Consider the following 17487-nt stretch of genomic DNA (forward strand, 5'->3'; position numbering starts at 1 on the left):
ATCAAAGAGGGGGCCCAGACAGTTGACATAAACTAGACATCTAGCTTTTAGATGGGTCCAGACAAATAAAATGGATTACACCCACAGAAAGTGATTTTGATGTACTAGAAATGCAAAACCTTACTGTAAAACAGATTGTTGCAGAGCAGTTACATCCCAGCCACTAGACAAAGGCTGGATGTTTAATATCATTCCTCAGTGTTGCTGACTTATGAAGATGACTTCAAAAATCTGGTAATTAACATCTCTTGAATGAACAGTTTGAATCTAGTTCAGAATACGTGCTTATAACAGTTTTACCCATCCGACATCTCTTCATGGTCATCTTTTTAACTCATTAACCACACAAAATAAGGTACTTGTATTGGAACAGTTGTATTCACCCAAAACAGTGATCAGTGTCAGCTTTGCAGACAAGAAAAGCATGTTTTCCATAAGGTGGTCACCGGTGGTGTTTCATGAGGCATGGACACCTTTGTATATCCATGACCTGTGCAATGATTGACAATGGCTGAAATTCTGCCCCTCCTGCAAAATCAGCTAGAAGTTTGCTCTAGAAAATTCAAGTAGCAGAATTTTGCAGGAGCCCTCTTCTGATGATGAGAGTAGTTCTGCCTTGGCTCCAGATTTTTTAGGATAACCCCATTCATTAGCAAGGAGGAACAAACATAAACAGAGACAGGCATGAGCGTATTGTAATTGACTGTGATTTAAGAAACACTATACTTGCCAGAGGTACTTACTGGGAGGTGTATAGAAATCTAACAAGATTATCAGAAGGAAGCCCATGGTTTTGTTTAGGTTCCCATGAACACTGTTTCACAAACATAAGACACATTTTGTTATCCTAAATTTTTTCTCCTCTCCTTTTTTTTCTTTTACATATGTGTTTTTGTCTCATCTCTTTATTAGGCTTGGAAATCTCATGGGATGGAGACAGTTTTGTGGAAGTCATGGCTGCGCCACATCTGAAAGGCAAACTCTGTGGTCTGTGTGGCAATTACAACGGGCACAAGCGAGATGACCTGATTGGGGGTGATGGAAATTTTAAGTTTGATGTGGACGACTTTGCTGAATCCTGGCGTGTGGAGTCCAATGAGTTCTGCAGCCGCCCACAGAAAAAAAACGTGCCCGAGCTCTGTCATGGGACGGTCAGGGTGAAACTCCGAGCTCATCGGGAATGCCAGAAGCTCAAAGCGTGGGAGTTTCAGAGCTGCCATTCAACAGTGGATTATACCACATTTTACCGGTAAGTGTGGCTTGCTGCGGAGGGACATTGTAAGTTACTGTGCAAGGAGAAAAACCGCACAGTTGACCTAGTTTCAGTAGCATTTGAGCACATGCTTCGAGCTGCTTTTGCTAAGAATTAATATACAGGCTTAGAGTTATGATATGATGAGCTTTTCTGAGTCAGGAATCAGAAGAAGATGGTCCTGAGCTAATAAAGACCCAAGCAGCCAACAGTGAGAAAGACAGGCAGGCTTGTGATCACCTAGAGAAAAAGTACTTTTGGAGACTGGGAAGAGGAAGGGAGTTCAAACCATTTTGGTAAGCACTTCACTTTCTGATTTCAACGTCAGCTGTACAGTTGAGGCTGGCTTTAACTGCTATTGCTTGTGGTCTGGAGAAGTGTGTCTTTGCAGAAACATTTCAAAAATGGCTTTATTAAAGCAGGGATATTAAATATTACTAGTGCCTCTTGGATGATGTAGCTTGTGGATTGAGAGTCTGAAAGGAGAGAGTTAACAAAAAGTTCAGTGCATGCCCATCGTGCCCTGGGAGCAAAGGCAGGCAGATGAGGATCTGGAAGCCTTGTCTCAGTGAATTATTTAAGATTTTTTTATCTTTAAAATGCTTCCAGCCTAAACCACGGAGACATCACTTCTGTTCTTTAATTGGCATGAGTTTATTTGCCCCTTACTCAGTAAATAAAATTGGCTTTTCTTTTGATTGCCTGAAATAAAAGATAAAAGCAAGCTGAGTTAGAGTTGTATGGTGGTGGATAGAGCTGCCTGATCTCTGTGCTCCCAGCTTTCTCCACTTGCACACATCTGCTGAACTATTGGGCTTATTAAGAAAAGCTTTCTAAAATGACTCCATTTCCCTTATGAATTGCTTTCCCTCTTCTTTTATAATGAGATAGAAAGACTTTTATCTAGCCCAGCAGAATATGTCTGGGACTGGGAAATGCCAGAAGAAGATACACAACTTGGCTTGTAGTCTATATCCTTCTGCATTTAGTTTGCTATAGTGTATCCCTGTACTTGAAGCCTGGCAAAGAGTGAAGATTATATTGTGTGCAGGTTATAATACTTTATCTTTTCTAATGGCTGGAGATACAGCAGAGAGCACTAGAGATACGCACACACGCACACAGGGTCTGTTGAATGCATTTCAGCAACATTCCCAGCTCTGTTCCATCGTCCTCTAAAGGTAAGTGATGACAATCCAAATGGAAAACAGGCACAGAGAGATTTGTTTCATTTTGCAGTGGATTTTTTGTCCCTTTTTTAAAGTAGCTCATGATTAATTTAGTGCAATACACTTCCTGACACCACAGCAGAAAATGATTTATATTTTGGCTACAGCAGCCAGAAAAAAAAATTCTCTACATGCTTGCACACAAGAATTACCATAGAGCATTTCTGTTCCTTTAAAATGATGCTTTCTATTTGTCCTGGAAAGACAATGAAATCAAACAAATATTTAATTTTATTATGTTCTTTTGTAGAAAAGTCTATTTTTCCCTAAGGAAGGTTTATGTTGAAATGACCATCATATTCTGTCAGAAGTAGCTGTTTCTTTCCTTCCATTTAAATGTTGCCAGCTGTTAGAATGCTCAGCTCCCAATACAGGAATCAAGGATAAATATAAATTAAAATTAAATAATGCTATTTAGTAGAATGCTACTTCTTGTTAGAAACTGACAAAGTCGTAGCAAACAATTTATTAAATGACCATGGCCATTTTTCATAGTAGGAAATTCCCACAAGGAGGTAATCATTACGGGACACACATTCAAGAAAGTTTTGGGAACCTTTCTAACATAAATCTTTGCATATATAAATATGTCCATGCATGTGTGTGTATGTTTGTGTATATAAATATAAGTACTTAAGAGATTTGCATTTTTCATGTTTTTTTTTCAAAGAAGCCATTGCTGGTGATGTACTCTTGCAAAAAATTTAAATTACAATGAAAATAAATTTAAATTAACATTTACAGCTTTTTACTGAGGTCTTTTAGAAAAGCATATTTAGTCAATATTTTCTAATTTCAGGCTAGGTTTAACAAAAATTTTCCCAGTTCTGCTTTTCTGACTATGAACAAGCTCCTTAGCAGTAAGAGAAGAGACAGAATGGTAGGGTCAGGTTCTTTCATTTTTCTGTTCATCTCCTCTTTGAATTGAGTAGCTTCTCAATTTTCAACCTCCAATATTATGTATTACGGAATTTTTCCGTTTGAAATACTGCATTCTCATGAGTTAACATTTCTGAGTCATTCTTCCCTATCTTATCAACATTGCCTCATTTTCATTATGCTGCGCTTGTAGTGACCTGCTGTTAATAAGAATTCTCAGAAATAGAAATAAACTCAGCAGGAACATTGCAAATTAGGGCGTGTTTTCTCCAAATACCCAAAAAGGCAGCCAATAATGCATTACAAACATTCATATGACATTGTTTTACTGGGGAGATTCCTGTGAAGAAGTCTCAAATTCATTTTAAGTGTCATTCTTTTTGCAGCTTTAGTTTCTGCTTTCGTTAGCCACCCGAAAAACATATACAGCAAGATTGTCATGATTGTTAGGTGAATATGATTGATGTTTTAAAGAGTAGAGATACAGCTGCGTGGTTGTGAGGTGAAGAACCACTAAATCCTGAGCTTGACCTTGATAGATCTGAGACACCTTAGGAAAAACGGTCATGCGGCTTGCCCTTAACACTTTTTTTTTTTTTTTTTTATATTGTGACTTTGGTGACTTGAGTTTCTCTGCAAAGCGCATGGTAGAAGAAAGCACAATATAAGTGTACAAGAAAGGAGTTTGAAATAGTCCAGACTGCAAACTAGCAACTTTAGCTTCTAATTTTATACCACTCTTTTAATTCTTTGTTTTGTAACTAGACATGTTTTATGAGCTTTTAATTGTGGTTTGTTTTGTTTAGTTTTGGGTTGGTATTTTCTGTTTGTCTTTAATGCATTGCTAGTTGTTCAGTATTCATGAGTAATACTCTAAAAATAACCCTTGGAGTTGAATTTCATGGAGGCAACTTCATTAAGCAGGGAAACAATTTTCAATTTCCGGGAGATTTTGGTAGAGTCTGGGTGAAGAACAGGTTAGCAGTGACAGTCATCGCCATTGCCACTTGTCTATTTTGATATTTTAATATGGCTAAGCATCCTGGATTAGTCTTTGCCAAAAAGAAACAGTTACCAAGGTTACTCAGTAGAAGGTTTTTAGAGGGGATACCATGTATACAATAGAGCTTGCACTCAGGCTCCTAAAGCTGCTCTTGGGTATAAGTAGCACTAAAGATAAGTGATACCATCTGAATTTCTCATGCTGCTGTTACTAGAAAAAAGCTCTATCACATTATCAAGAAATATTATGGTACTATTTAAGCTCTCAGATGAAAATTTGGGGAGCTTAGGGGACCCGAGGAAGAAGAGGACTTTCTGTGCTCACCAAGCTCCATCCCATGGCTGATCTCATTGTGTGTCTTCAAGCTGTGCTGGAGCAGGAGCCTGGAGATGACTCCAGCCCCAGTGAGGCCAGGGAGCAATGTGGTGTGGGGGGCAGGTCCCCTGTGTGCCCCCATCCCTGCTTTGCTCCGCCACAGCTGACACCTCTCGGGACCCTCCTTGGGAGGCACAGGAGCTGGCAGCCCCAAACAGGGGTGTGGGGAACACAGTGAGAGAGGCTCAGCAATGCTGTGTGATACGGGGACAAGTTGGCCTGCAGGAGACACTGTAAAGGAAGGCACAAGACTAATAATCTGTCTGGAGTACTATGTCCAGTTCTGGGCTCCCCAGTTTAAAAAGGACAAGGAGTTACTGGAGAGAGTCCAGCGGAGAGCTACAAAGATGATTAGGGGTCTGGAGCATCTTTCTTATGATGAGAGACTGAGAGAGCTGTGTCTGTTCAGCCTGGAGAAGAGAAGGCTGAGGGGGGACCTTAACTATGCTTATAAATATCTCAAGGGTGGGTGTCAAGAGGATGGGACCAGACTCCTTTCAGTGGTGCCCAACGATAGGATGAGGGGCAACGGGCACAGACTGAAGCACAGGAGGTTCCATCTAAACATGAGGAGAAACTACTTTGAGGGTGCCAGAGCACTGGAACAGGCTGCGCAGAAAGTTTGTGGAGTCTCCTTTTCTGGAGACATTCAAAACCCTCCTGGACACATTCCTGTGCGATCTGCTCCAGATGAACCTGCTTTAGTGGGTGGGTTGGACTAGGTGATCTCCAGAGGTTCCTTCCAACCCCAACCGTTCTGTGATTCTGTAACACCTTCCCTCGTTAGCATACGTGGCTTTCTAGTAGGTTTTTAAAAATAGTCTGGTATCACCAACAGATTCGGAATGTGACATCAATGTGATATCAGTATATCACCCATTTCTAATACACCTGCTTAACATTTGATTTCATACATGACTAGTTAGACATTGCTCAAGACTCTCACTACTGCCATAAGTTTGGAAAAATATTCAATGTCTTGCCTTTGCCATGCAGTAGGTTCCCCCATTTGAGACTGGAAAATTTGTGCTTCTAACTCTTGTGACAAGCCTTTTTATTGTTATTACCTTTCCTATTATTATAATATTTCTGTTGTTGTTGTTGTTGCTATCGTTATTATTATTCTGTTTTTAACAGACAGCAGCATACCAAATAATGAGTTACTGTTTCTCTCTTTTGTAATTGTCCTAAGAGGTAGGTTTTTCTCTCAAGCAGTTGAATTAATTATATTCAGTATTTTATGGCAAGCATTAATTAACATAGTAATAGCGTCATTTATTTGAATCTGTTAATCAAATACATTCAGGAATTGCAAATATACTTTATTGCAATTCTAGTCTTAAATATTCCTTGTGACTGTGCTGACATTGCTCCACCTTAGCTCAGGTTAATCAGTTAATGAGTTTCTCTTTCAGTTAACCAATTAAGTTTATGCAGTTAACTGCTGCAGTCTTGCAGTTTTTATAAAATTTTCCACTTAACTAGAGAAAATATTATTGTTTAGAGTCAGAGCATCAATTGCAATGTTGTTTAGACCATCAGCTCCCTATTATTAAGTTTGACAGATATGCCGTGAATGGCTGCAGAGAGCATGTGAGCCATAGCATTGCTAAGTTAATTACAAGCTCTATTTAAAAGATGGGGACCAAGGGTTTGTGGCTTTGAAGAAGAAGGTTTGAAGGTTTTTTTTCCCCTGTTAACAATGATGTCCTACAGCTGTAAAATTCATGTGGTTATGCCCGTATGTTCACACAGCAGGGTGGCGCAAAAGAAATGTAGGCTGAAGAATGACTTCTGAAAAGCCAGTTTCAAGTGTTAAAGGAGTGGGTGGAATTGAGATCTCTGGAGCCCTCTGTGTGCTGCCAAGGGGGCATATTGCAAAATTCTCTCCCCTGAGGTTTCCTGGTCCAGGCTGTGCATGTGGGCAGAGCAGGCGCTTGCACTGCTCCAGCTGAGGCTGGGCTGCCCCAGGGCTCATCTCTGGCATAAGCGAAGGGCGGCTGTAGCTCTGACTGCTCACCAGGGTCACTCCTGTCCCTGCACCAGTCTCCACATCTGTCTTTCCACCCACCCCAGGGCAGAGCCAGCCTGTGCCCCCACTTCAAGACAGGCTGGCGGTGTTGGTTCCAAGAAAAAAAATGATGCATGAAACCGCGGCTGGTCCCCTTGCAGACCTGGCACAGCGCAGGGTCTGTTGTTCCCGCTTGCCCTCCTGCTAAGGTAGGGATGGTCCCATGCCTGTCAGACCTCCTGCCTGAAGCTGGCCCTGAGGCTGGAAACTAGCGGGAGTGTAACCACAGCAGAGGAGCTCAGGATGAAACAATTTATTCAGCTTCTTGGGCAAATTGTCACTGTGCAGCTGTATGAGCCAGGGGGCTTCTAGTTAGAAAGGAATTTAAAAATATTTGAAATAATAATTGTATTTTTTAAAGCAAATCTGCACCAGGACTTAAGTTTTCTCTGAGCTGGATGCTCTGCTTTCCAGTCTGCTCTGTTCAGCACCTTTGAGTCTTTCATCCATTTGAAACTATCACGGGAACTTCAGTTGTTTGCATGGTTAAGTGCTTAATAATTCAGGCTTTCTGTACAGAAATATTCTTCTTTCTAACGTTCTTCTTATACACGGTGACCCTTGCAGATCTGCATTGGAGAAATGCGCAAAGGACTAAGCCTAAATGTGTATGCGCTGGGAGAGCTGGTGTTCCCAACCCTTACAAGAGTACTGGTGCTTGGGAACATGTTCTCCACACATATCTGGCTGGGCTGCCTGCTGCCTTTACTTTATGCCCACTATGTGAGTGGACGTTATTCCGCAAACCACTTCTAAATGCCAGCCTGTGCGTCTTGTGTGAGGCTTGTGATGAGCTTACTGACATACAAGTAAGAGGCACTGTGACTTATGCTGCTGGTGACAGACGGTGATAACAAATGGGAGAAAATGGACTTTGTGGTGTCTGATGCACTTTGGGATTTCTAGCAGACAGTAACGAAACTTTGCTACCTATATGCAGATGGTAAGGAGTACCGCAAAAATACCGCATATAAGTCTATAGATATCCATTGTTTTAAGCCTCCTGCTTGAAGTATTTTTCATCTTCTGTCGCCAAGAGTGAATGCAAGCTGCCAGAAAAATACCGTTTAGATTTAAGGAATAGAAGTTTGGATTTCGACAACTTGGTTGAATGGTCAGGAAAGATAAATCTGAAGCCAAGCTGAGTTAAATTATCTGCAGATCATGATTCCTCTTCATTTTTCCCCCACATCCCTGCCCCTGGTGGGGTATTTTTCATGTAACCAAGCCCCATCCACTTGTGTCTGTTTAGAAAAGTACCTCAGGAATTTGGGGCTAGAAAACATTCTTCTCTTTGTATCAGTGGTTATTACAGCTGTAAAACATTGAAGCAGTGCCAGAGGATTCACAGATGTCTCCTTTCCTGTTGAGGTATTAGGAATGGGGGGGGATGAGAATGGAGAGGGCTCCAAAATCTGACAAGACCATGGTGTTGGACAGACACCATTCACCTGGGACCGTCTGTGGCTTGCTTCCATCCGAGAAGCACATGCTTCCCCGGTGACTCACTTCGTGCTTCCCTATATGGAAAGACAATGATTTTTTATTTTTTTAACAAGGAAAGATTTTTTTGTAGGAAAATCAGATGAAGCCTCATACTACTCTGATTAAAACCCAGGGAAGTTTCCTTTCCTTCAAAGAGTGGCATGTCTGGAATGTGTTTGTTTTGCTTACCTAATTACATGATCACAACCCTACCTGATGCTGTCCTTTTACACTGAACAAGATGATGTTTCCTACTGATTGCAAGTGCAATATCAGGCTTCTTTTCTCTCTTTTCCAGGAAATAACTCAATTTGTGTTTATCACACGTTTAGGTACATAGATACTTAATAGAAAAACCCACTTCTGCCTAGTAAAACTTAATTTCTTTCTGGTATATTACCTGTCTCAATGAAATTCAAGTCAGGTGTTTCATAACCAAATACTGTCTTCCTCATTGCCCAGTGTCTGACAGATGTGAGACTCTATATGAAAATGTGAGATCAGTTTGACTGAGACAAAAATGATCCTGGAGGGTGGTAGGAACTATGGGTAAGGGAGGAGAGGGGGAGACATCTAACAGAAAAGCATGATACCGTAAATGCCCTTCTCATTTGTCCATATGGACTGCATTCTCAGAACTTGTTTTTCCTGGATTACCTTTAACAGATGTTTGATGGAATCGTTTTGCTCATTTTTCTACAGTGCCTTGGAGTCATGGGATAAGGTCCTTGTTCACTGAAGTAAATGGGTGTTTTACTAAATTTGGATGACAGGTTTTCATTGTTGTGAGTGTTCCTGTTCCATGCAGGGTTTATTATACTAATCTCTTGCATCAGTTAGTAATCTTTGGTTGGCCTTCCCACCATTTGCTGTACCACAGACAATTCAAGAAAGCTTCACCTGGTTCAGAGAGAGCAGGTCCATTCTTTACTGGAGTAATCAAAGTGAAATGCATTCAGATTGGGACTCCCAGGTCCTGTATACTTGCCACTTTTTCTCCTAGGGGAAATCTAAGGGGTGGCTTTCCAAGGCAGAAGACCTAATTTGTCTGGCCACAGGCAACTGAGAGATCATTTCTGTATTTCACTGACTTGAGCTCACTCATGGTTCTTTCTTCTTGGCTGTAAGAAATTTGTAGAAAAAGCCTGCAATGCTAGCTCTGCTGTCCCTCACAGTTTTCAAAGCTTATCTGATAGTCTTTTAAATGTGCCCTAGGCATAAGTTCTTTAATATAGAGTTCCCCATCCGAAATATCCTTATTGAAGCCGCAATCTTAAAATGCCACTAATTCATGGTAAGCGTGAGTCTTCTGTAGGACTATCATGGCAAAATACAAGCACATCCCTGTTGCATACACTAATAAATATTTTTGGAAAGGGCCCTTTCACATTCTGGAAAAACACTCTTGATGTTTCAGTTATATAATACAATGCATAATTTTTAAAAAGAAGAAGAGAGCAGGTGTGGGGAACTGGTAGAAAAGCAGAGTGATATCCTCCCTTGTGGAAATGTTTTAAAAGACTCCACCTGCCATTTGGTGCAACTTGATCCATTCCCAAAGCAAAAATACTTGCTACACTGAAGTATTCTTTTTAGCTGCAAAAATAAACACGTCCTCCCCTTTTGTTTTTTTTTTGAGAGATGCTATTCAGAAAGTTGTCAGCATCATCAGAGGAAACCACCCTATGTCTCTGTCAGGTACCGCAGAATTTTAACTACAGCTGCTACAAAATCCTAGACCTCTGTTCGATCTAATTTAATTAACCTCTAAGACTTGTTCACAGCAGGGCTTTCTTTGCTAGTTTGTTTTAATTTAATTTTAGCTTTTTATGTTTTAAGCTTTATTGCAGTATTGATTTTAAATAAAATCCAGAGATGCTTAGATGATGGTAATATGTCTATTTCTGTGAATAAATAATTCAAGAAGCCAACCCATCGAATCTCATATTCTGCCTTGGGCAGAGGCTAACAAGTCTTGCAAGGAAGAGGAAACCCACCCATACTGTAGCTGGCCAACTGTGCCATGTCATATATGGTGGAGAAATCCCTTCCAGGCCCCTGAGATGATCAGTTTACATCTCATAGCATGAAATTTTAATTACCTTTCCTTTAACATGCATAACTGCAAAGCTACTATATTTCAGCTCCTATTTTAAGCCACCTGCAGTATATCCTGCCTAATTAGACACACAGCAAAGATGAACGAGGGTGTTTATAAGCAGGCAAATGAGACGAACTTGTGGGAAACATTTTAAAAATAAGCTTAACCTAATCCTCCTGTTATTCTTCTGAGTTCATTTATGCTTCTGGCAGGATAACCAGACAAAGCAGGACGTGAGTTGTGGCCGGCACAAAAAACTTTTCTGTAGAAAGTTTGCCTTAGGAAGGTTTTGACAGCTCTGAGCAGCTTATCAAGCTTGCTTTTGCTGTTGTTCAGAGACCCAACTTGCTGCATAAAAGGAATACTTTCTGGAGACTTTATATGGGTTAGATTTAACTGACAGCTTTATTGTGGGTGTTTTTAATAGCTGAAGGTTTTTCCTTCAGTTTTGCTGTTGTTTCCTAAATCTCACAGGGCAACCAAAAAGTCTGGGGTGTTCTCAGTCTTTGAGATCTCTGGGGACCTTCACATTATGTCAGCTTTTTAGTAGCTGTCTGTGGTATAAAGTAGCAATCCAGGGTAAAGGCAAATCTGCTCTTCTCCTGCCCGTCCCTGTAAGGGCTCGCTGTATTGACAGGCAGGTGAAGGTCCTACACTCCACGTTTGCTCCCTCAAGTGTGCATAGTGCTGGTGTGTAAAGCAATTAGCTTGTGTTAATTACTCAAGCCTCATTTTTCCTTCAGTCTTCACAGCACATGAAGGCGTCAGCACCTCGCATTAGTGGTGATTTACGCAGCCTCGCAAACAAGCACAGCACAAGCCATTTCAGGAGGCCTCTACTGCTGCCATTCAACCTGCAAAATTTTTGCTCACTGGGCAGCAGAGAACTGAGAGCAAGAGCAGATCGAGCACCAAGCACCGGCAGTGCCATGAGAGGCAGGCACAGCCCTCGTTTAAGTGCAAGCACAGGGGTCCTACACATCTGTATGTGGCAGGGCCAGCGCTGATGAGGGCTTGGGGCATGATGGCAAAAGCTCGTGACCCCACCGGCAAATCCTGGCACCTGAGGATTATTGTACCCTATGGCATTGGAACATCAGAGCAAAGAGCAGACTCCCAAGGGAAGCAAGGCAAGAATGGGTGGAGGTACTTGTTGCTTATATGGAATATGTGTTTATCCATCTCAAATATTTACCATCACAAGCCCTAATCTTGGGCAAGGTAAGCAGCACAGGCTGGATGCATGGGTGTGTGTGTCAGGTTCACCCACCCTTTAAACTGTTGAGATGCCACTTAAGAAACTCTCATGTGTGGCTCTGGTCTCATAATTAACACTGTCTCTGGCGAGCTTGTCAGACCAGGCATAGACTTATGCTAACATGGTGAGATCTCAAGACTGGAGATTGCAAGTGCTGTCCTGGAGCAGGGGTAGAACTGAAATGCCACTGGACCCCAAATACACAGTAAACAGTATCTTCCTTACCCAAAGAGAGCAGTAGGGTTATATTTTCATCCAAAGGGAGAGCTCTGCATATGTGAGAGCAGGTGCTGTGATTTCACCTCTTCATCATGATATGCAGAGGATGAGAGCATTTAAGTCTCTCCCTGACTCCCCCACTAAAGCCAGTTGAAATTAAAATTAGTGGGGAATGTGCTGGGAACACTAAAGGGAGTTGAAGCCATATGTTTTCTTGCATTCCTGTGTACTCCTACAAATAACATTCTGTTTATATCATATTCCTGAAACATAAAAGTTAAAATAAATCCAGAATGTGAAAATTAATAACAAGTTATTTCTCTTATGATCAGTCCAGAGGAAGCTGTCGTAAGTGTTAAGGTATTCAGACAGCTGATTTTTGTACATCAGCTCTCAAGTGAGGTATGTAGTTTACAGAGAGTGAGTGCTTAAGGTTATGTAGTCTGTGAGTACATGAAGTAAGAGGCTGTTGAGGATGGTGGATACCATGGCAGCAAGGAAAAGGTTTGCAAAGTTCATTTCCTAAGTGCTCCTTCTTAGCACTTTACATTTTCAAATTGCAGTGTAAACATTTAATTCTCACTGCACCCCTGTTTAAAGTTGTTGAAATGAAGAAAGAGTTCTTTGCTGTGCAGGAAGCCAAGAGCAGATTTGAGATTAAAATGTGAAAGTGCCCAGTTCCTGGCCTCAAGCTCAAGCGCTTCTGTTGGGATTTAAGAGGTTTCACATGCACAACAAATGTATTGTCTTATTCTTGTCAAAGCACAAATTCTTCTCAAACTTTCAGAAGAAAGCATTGCTAGTCTTTTTAAGAAGGCATTAAATCTTCTCTACTTGTGTAAGGCCCTCGTAATTCTCTATGCAGCAATGTGTCTTTGGCAAGTAAGAACCCTAAAACAAGGACTGAGGCATGGACTATAAAATACTTGCTTTTGGAGCAGAAGGAGTCAACATGCAAGAAAACTCCATAATTTGTTTTTGGATATCAAGGATTTGGCTGAGGTTTGAAAGCCCATTTTTGTCATTCTGCTCATCTCTCTGTCTACATGGTTCTCCTCTGATGTACTGATTTCTTAGTCCATTGTTAATGAAAAAAATTCGATATTCTCTGGAGGAATATTTTTCATCATGGCAAGGTGATGACATAGATCTTAGATGTTCTAGATGTCCTCAAAAGGTGACATAAACTTTCAATTATTTCAAGATTTGCTGTGGGTAGAGAAAACTTTTTCAATAAAGGCTTATAGACTGCATGGCATGAGGAATAAACTTCTTGGCCTTGTTTCCAAAGGCAAAGATGATTTCCTGATGATATAGAAAAGGATCACCAAGGTAACACTTGAAAGGGTTGAACGCTGTTCTTTAATAAGAGAAGAACTGCACAGATGCTACAAACAAGTGGCTATTTTATCTGTCATTAAAGTTGTTAACATGCCCTCAGATTTTATTCACTAATTAGGCTGTGTTTTGTCAGCGTCTGCAGTATGTAGTTCCCACTATTTGCATCACGATTCCTGAGTTTACAGAAGGCCCAGATCTACACTGCAACCACTAGCAGCGAATATCTGATTTCAAAAATACCCACAAGCACAAAATTGAAATACAGTATACAGACATTTCAGCCCATCAGTAAGGGATATTTGGCTCATCTTCCAGATCTCCTTTAACCCAACTGTACTGATCTCCAGATAGTTTGTGTCTCTGGTTAGTTTGATCTCTAGGCAGTCATTTCAAACTGGTGTCCATCCCTCCCCCACAGATGAAGAATGCAGTTAGCAGGCACCTGTGAAATGCGTACGCTGCATGGTCAGGCAAGATCACACGAAACACTGTGGCAGAAAGGCAATGAGGTAACAGCCTTCTCTGGTGGGTTATTCTCCTCTGAGCCCAGGCTTTCTCCCAAGACATCTAGGCTGCTGCCTGACTTGACATAATCTATTCCATAGCCATAGCCTGTGTTATGGAGTAGTCAGGCGATATCCCTGGCCAGGATTCCCATCTGGTTTTTGAGGCGAGGAATTCACACTGAGTGGTTCTCTTTATCAGCTGCACGCAAACTGTGCTGTCTCATAGCCCCCAGAGTTTCCTTCACCTGTGTCTTTCATTTCTCTTTGTTTCTCAGTGCTGTTCATATTTCTTTCCAAGTGATGAAGTACTTGGCCAGGAACATTTTTAGTTATGGAATATTACAGGGATTTTTTTCAACATTCCCTATCTATGGCAGTTAGTTTTATATGGGCAGAAGAAATTTAACCGTGGCACTGGAAATAATAACTCTTGCAACATAAAAAGGTGCTATTTATTATCTTCACTGTCCCTGCAGCAGATGCAGGCAATGATTTCAAAGTTATGCCAAGGTTAAAGATCCTGTGTACATGCTTGGAGAATTGTTGGTGGAGTATCTTTCAGTTCCATAACCAGGACGGGCCTGATCAGCAGTGGTCTATGCAGAATGTTTGAAAGCTTTTCCATATGACTAGGAAGTCAGGAGTTGACAAATTTCGTCAGTGTTTGTAATTAAAACCCAGAAAAAGATATAAAACAGTTACTGGTTTGGTTTCTATGTTGTGGTCAATATTAAGATTTATTGACTTGAGAACCAATATTGACTGAGGGGAAACTAAGCTTGATTTTTCCGCTAAGGCCTACCAAGTCTGAATGTTGACTGAAAACAGAAGGTTGCATGGTATAGACATCCAATAGTAACATTTTCCAAGGACGGGAACATGTTTCTTCCACTTTCAGAATGACTCCAAAGCTTGTTATAATGTTTGTTACAACACTTCACAGAAATTAGTGTTACAGTGTTGCTTTAGAGAGCCTTTTAATTGTGGATATGCCCCTTCAACATACAATTGTTTTGTTTATGCAGAGTGCATGAAAATGCTGGCTTGGTAGCCTGAGGGAGGAAGCGTGTGTTGAGTGGGTACAATGTGAACAGTAGCAACAGGAGCTTCTTGCAGCGTCCTACGGCTATGTTTCCACCCCGGGCTGTGACAGCACAGCTTGCTGAAGCCCATGGCTGGTGTCATCCATGTATCTGTGCAGTCCCTGACTGTATCAGAATTACTGCAAACTATCTGGTGACTTTTGTGACATAGGCCACTCTTTCCTGGGAAGCAAGAAAATGCAGCTGAACTCATTCCAGGTCAACACTACTCTTGCTTTTGTGTTAGAAGTTTTATCGTTTGAAAACATCAGGTGCCTGAAAGAAGAGAGTTTGAGCCAGGGAAGTCAGAGATCAGAGCCTGATCTCATAAACCAACATTTTACATGACTGTTACTCCTACATATACAGCATATGTATTTTGCCTGGTTCTGACCGTTGCCTGAATTACACACATTGCTTAAAGATCTGAAGAGTGCAATTTTTTTAACAGTTGCTATGAAATTAATCTCCTGCAGATGCTGGCTTGAGGCTGGCAGCATCCTTCATTTTCAAGCTTAAGGTACTAATAAAATTCTGAAGTCTGCTTTCCATTCAGATGTGAGAAGGCCTTCCAGTTTGACATGAATCAACTCTTTGATTCAACTTTTGTCAGTGGCAAGAATGGGGCTAGTTCAGCTCTCAGGGCTCTAGACAGATTTGTATTTCATGAAATAGCCCAATAACCCATTCAACAGTTAGGCTCAGAGAAGTAGTTTATCCAGGAGCTTTTGACACATCCCTTCTTTGGTAGCTTGGAGCCTGTCAAATTATGTGGTCAGAACAAATTCAGGGTTCTTAGTGGCTCAGCAAAAGGATTGTTTTTTGAGCTGAGTGTGAAATGACCAAGAGAGGGTAACTATGCTTATGTGCAATAGGAGCAGAAACAATTTTTGTAATATTGAGTGTCAACTGCAAGAAAACCAGCTTTATCTTAAGACTAATGGTATTCCTGAAAGCCATCAAAGAGATGCGTGGTTTAGTTTTCAAGGCTTGTATTCATTTTGTCCTCCTCTCTTGTAGCATCCACTGCCTGCTTTGAATGGGAATGTTCTGCAAGTGCAGTGACGCCTTACTTGTCCTTTTGGCTCAGGAAAATGCATTATGTCCTGGTAGCTGGTGTTTCCAGGAAACAGTAATAGCTTCTCACAGAGTTTACCAGAAGCCAGTTGCCTCAACATGAAAAACTTTTAGTGTTCCTGTGTATGTCTCGTAAACATGAATGCTCTCTTTCTGTGCAGTAATCCAAACGAAAGTGTGAAATAATACGGGGTTTTTTTGGTTGACCCTTTGTTTTCCCCTTTCGCAGTACAGGTGTGACAGTGATGAAGGGACATGTTTACAGGTCTGTGAGGCTGCTGGAAAAAAGATCCCTCCCAGGGCTGTTCACAAAGTGAATCATTAGCCTGACTGTAACAATAAATACCACCACAGAGAACATGCAAGGATTTATCCAAAGGTCACATTCACCCAGAAGGTTTCTCTGCTGAAATAAGCTCACAGCTGTGTTAAGATTAAAGAGTGTCAGAGAACCATAGTGTGTGCGATTTTTTCACTCTGAGTAAAATATGAGCTGTTTGTCTAACAGCCCCAGCTGAGGGATGCTAGTGTCAGACTGCCTTGAGGCTCTCATATATATTTCCAGTGGGTTTTTAGCGTTCAAGAATAATCTCCTCTTTGATGCATTTATCTGACACATCCCAAGCTCCTGCAATGCTCAGGAGGAGATCTTCCTCCTGCTATTCTGAGACCTTTGATGGTCACTCAGAAAAGGGAAGGGTAATGGCAACAGCCCAGACAAATGACTGAGGTCGAAGTCGTGTCCCAAAAATGGAAACAGGCCTAACGAATCACTTTTCTTCTCATTTGAATGTACTTAACATGCAGTGGGCCAGGCTGTGATGTGATAAGGAATTTACCTGCAGCTACAGGCAGCTGCTAGGGTGAGTAGTCACTGATGGGCTTCAGTAAAAATCCTTGTGAGAGTTTTTATGGATGCGTGTAAGGACGCAGTTGTGTGGTTCAGTGTGTGGCAACATCACCATGGCTAATTTGTTAACCTGATTCTTTCAATGATAATATTTTAAAGTCAGGAGTTTTGCCCTTAGTGGCATAGAATGCACTGTAGCCCATGGTTGCATGATGTCTGTCTTGGTCTCTTTCTAGCAGATAGCATGAGTTTTCTCCTCCTGGCTCTCTGAGCTCAGGCAGGGCGCCTGGTGGCATTCTCAACAGTGACAGTCCCCAGTAGATGCCATGGAAAAATGCTGTTCTGGCAGAAAGGGACCTGGAATGTTGCTGTTCTGAATGTTCCGTAGGAAGCAATTGTGGTTATTGTTGCATCTGTGGACGGTAAACAAATTAATCTTCTGGCATTTGTGTTGCAGAAAACACCAGAGAAAAGCCATGAGAAAGTTTAATACCATTTTAATTACCCTTTGTCGTTTCCTACCCACAAGTAATTTAATTCTTTATCAGAGGACTCCATATTGGAGTTTCACATGTGTTGGGCATGAGGGAGAGAAGATCTGTTGTTCTGTCCTGCTGGGTTTCCATTGTGAGTTGATTTTTCTGAAAACACTCAGTGGCATGTTTTTGCTCTGTATTTTAGAGAAGCTTCAAACGATCACCTCGCGAGAAGTGGACCCTACGGGGGACTACACAACAGATTATAAGCAAATATTTTGAC

The 17487-nt window shown here is 41.3% G+C and overlaps 1 protein-coding gene across 1 annotated transcript in view; it reads left to right on the top strand.

Annotated features, from left to right (window-relative positions):
• BMPER (BMP binding endothelial regulator) overlaps positions 1-17487 on the top strand; it is a 147039-nt gene that overhangs the window by 101284 nt on the left and 28268 nt on the right. The window contains exon 13 of the mRNA XM_065629282.1: positions 913-1249. Coding sequence (XP_065485354.1) covers positions 913-1249 — 337 coding nt within the window. The remainder of the gene's footprint in view (positions 1-912; positions 1250-17487) is intronic.

Source organism: Caloenas nicobarica, chromosome 2, assembly GCF_036013445.1.
Source record: "Caloenas nicobarica isolate bCalNic1 chromosome 2, bCalNic1.hap1, whole genome shotgun sequence".
NCBI lineage: Eukaryota > Metazoa > Chordata > Aves > Columbiformes > Columbidae > Caloenas > Caloenas nicobarica.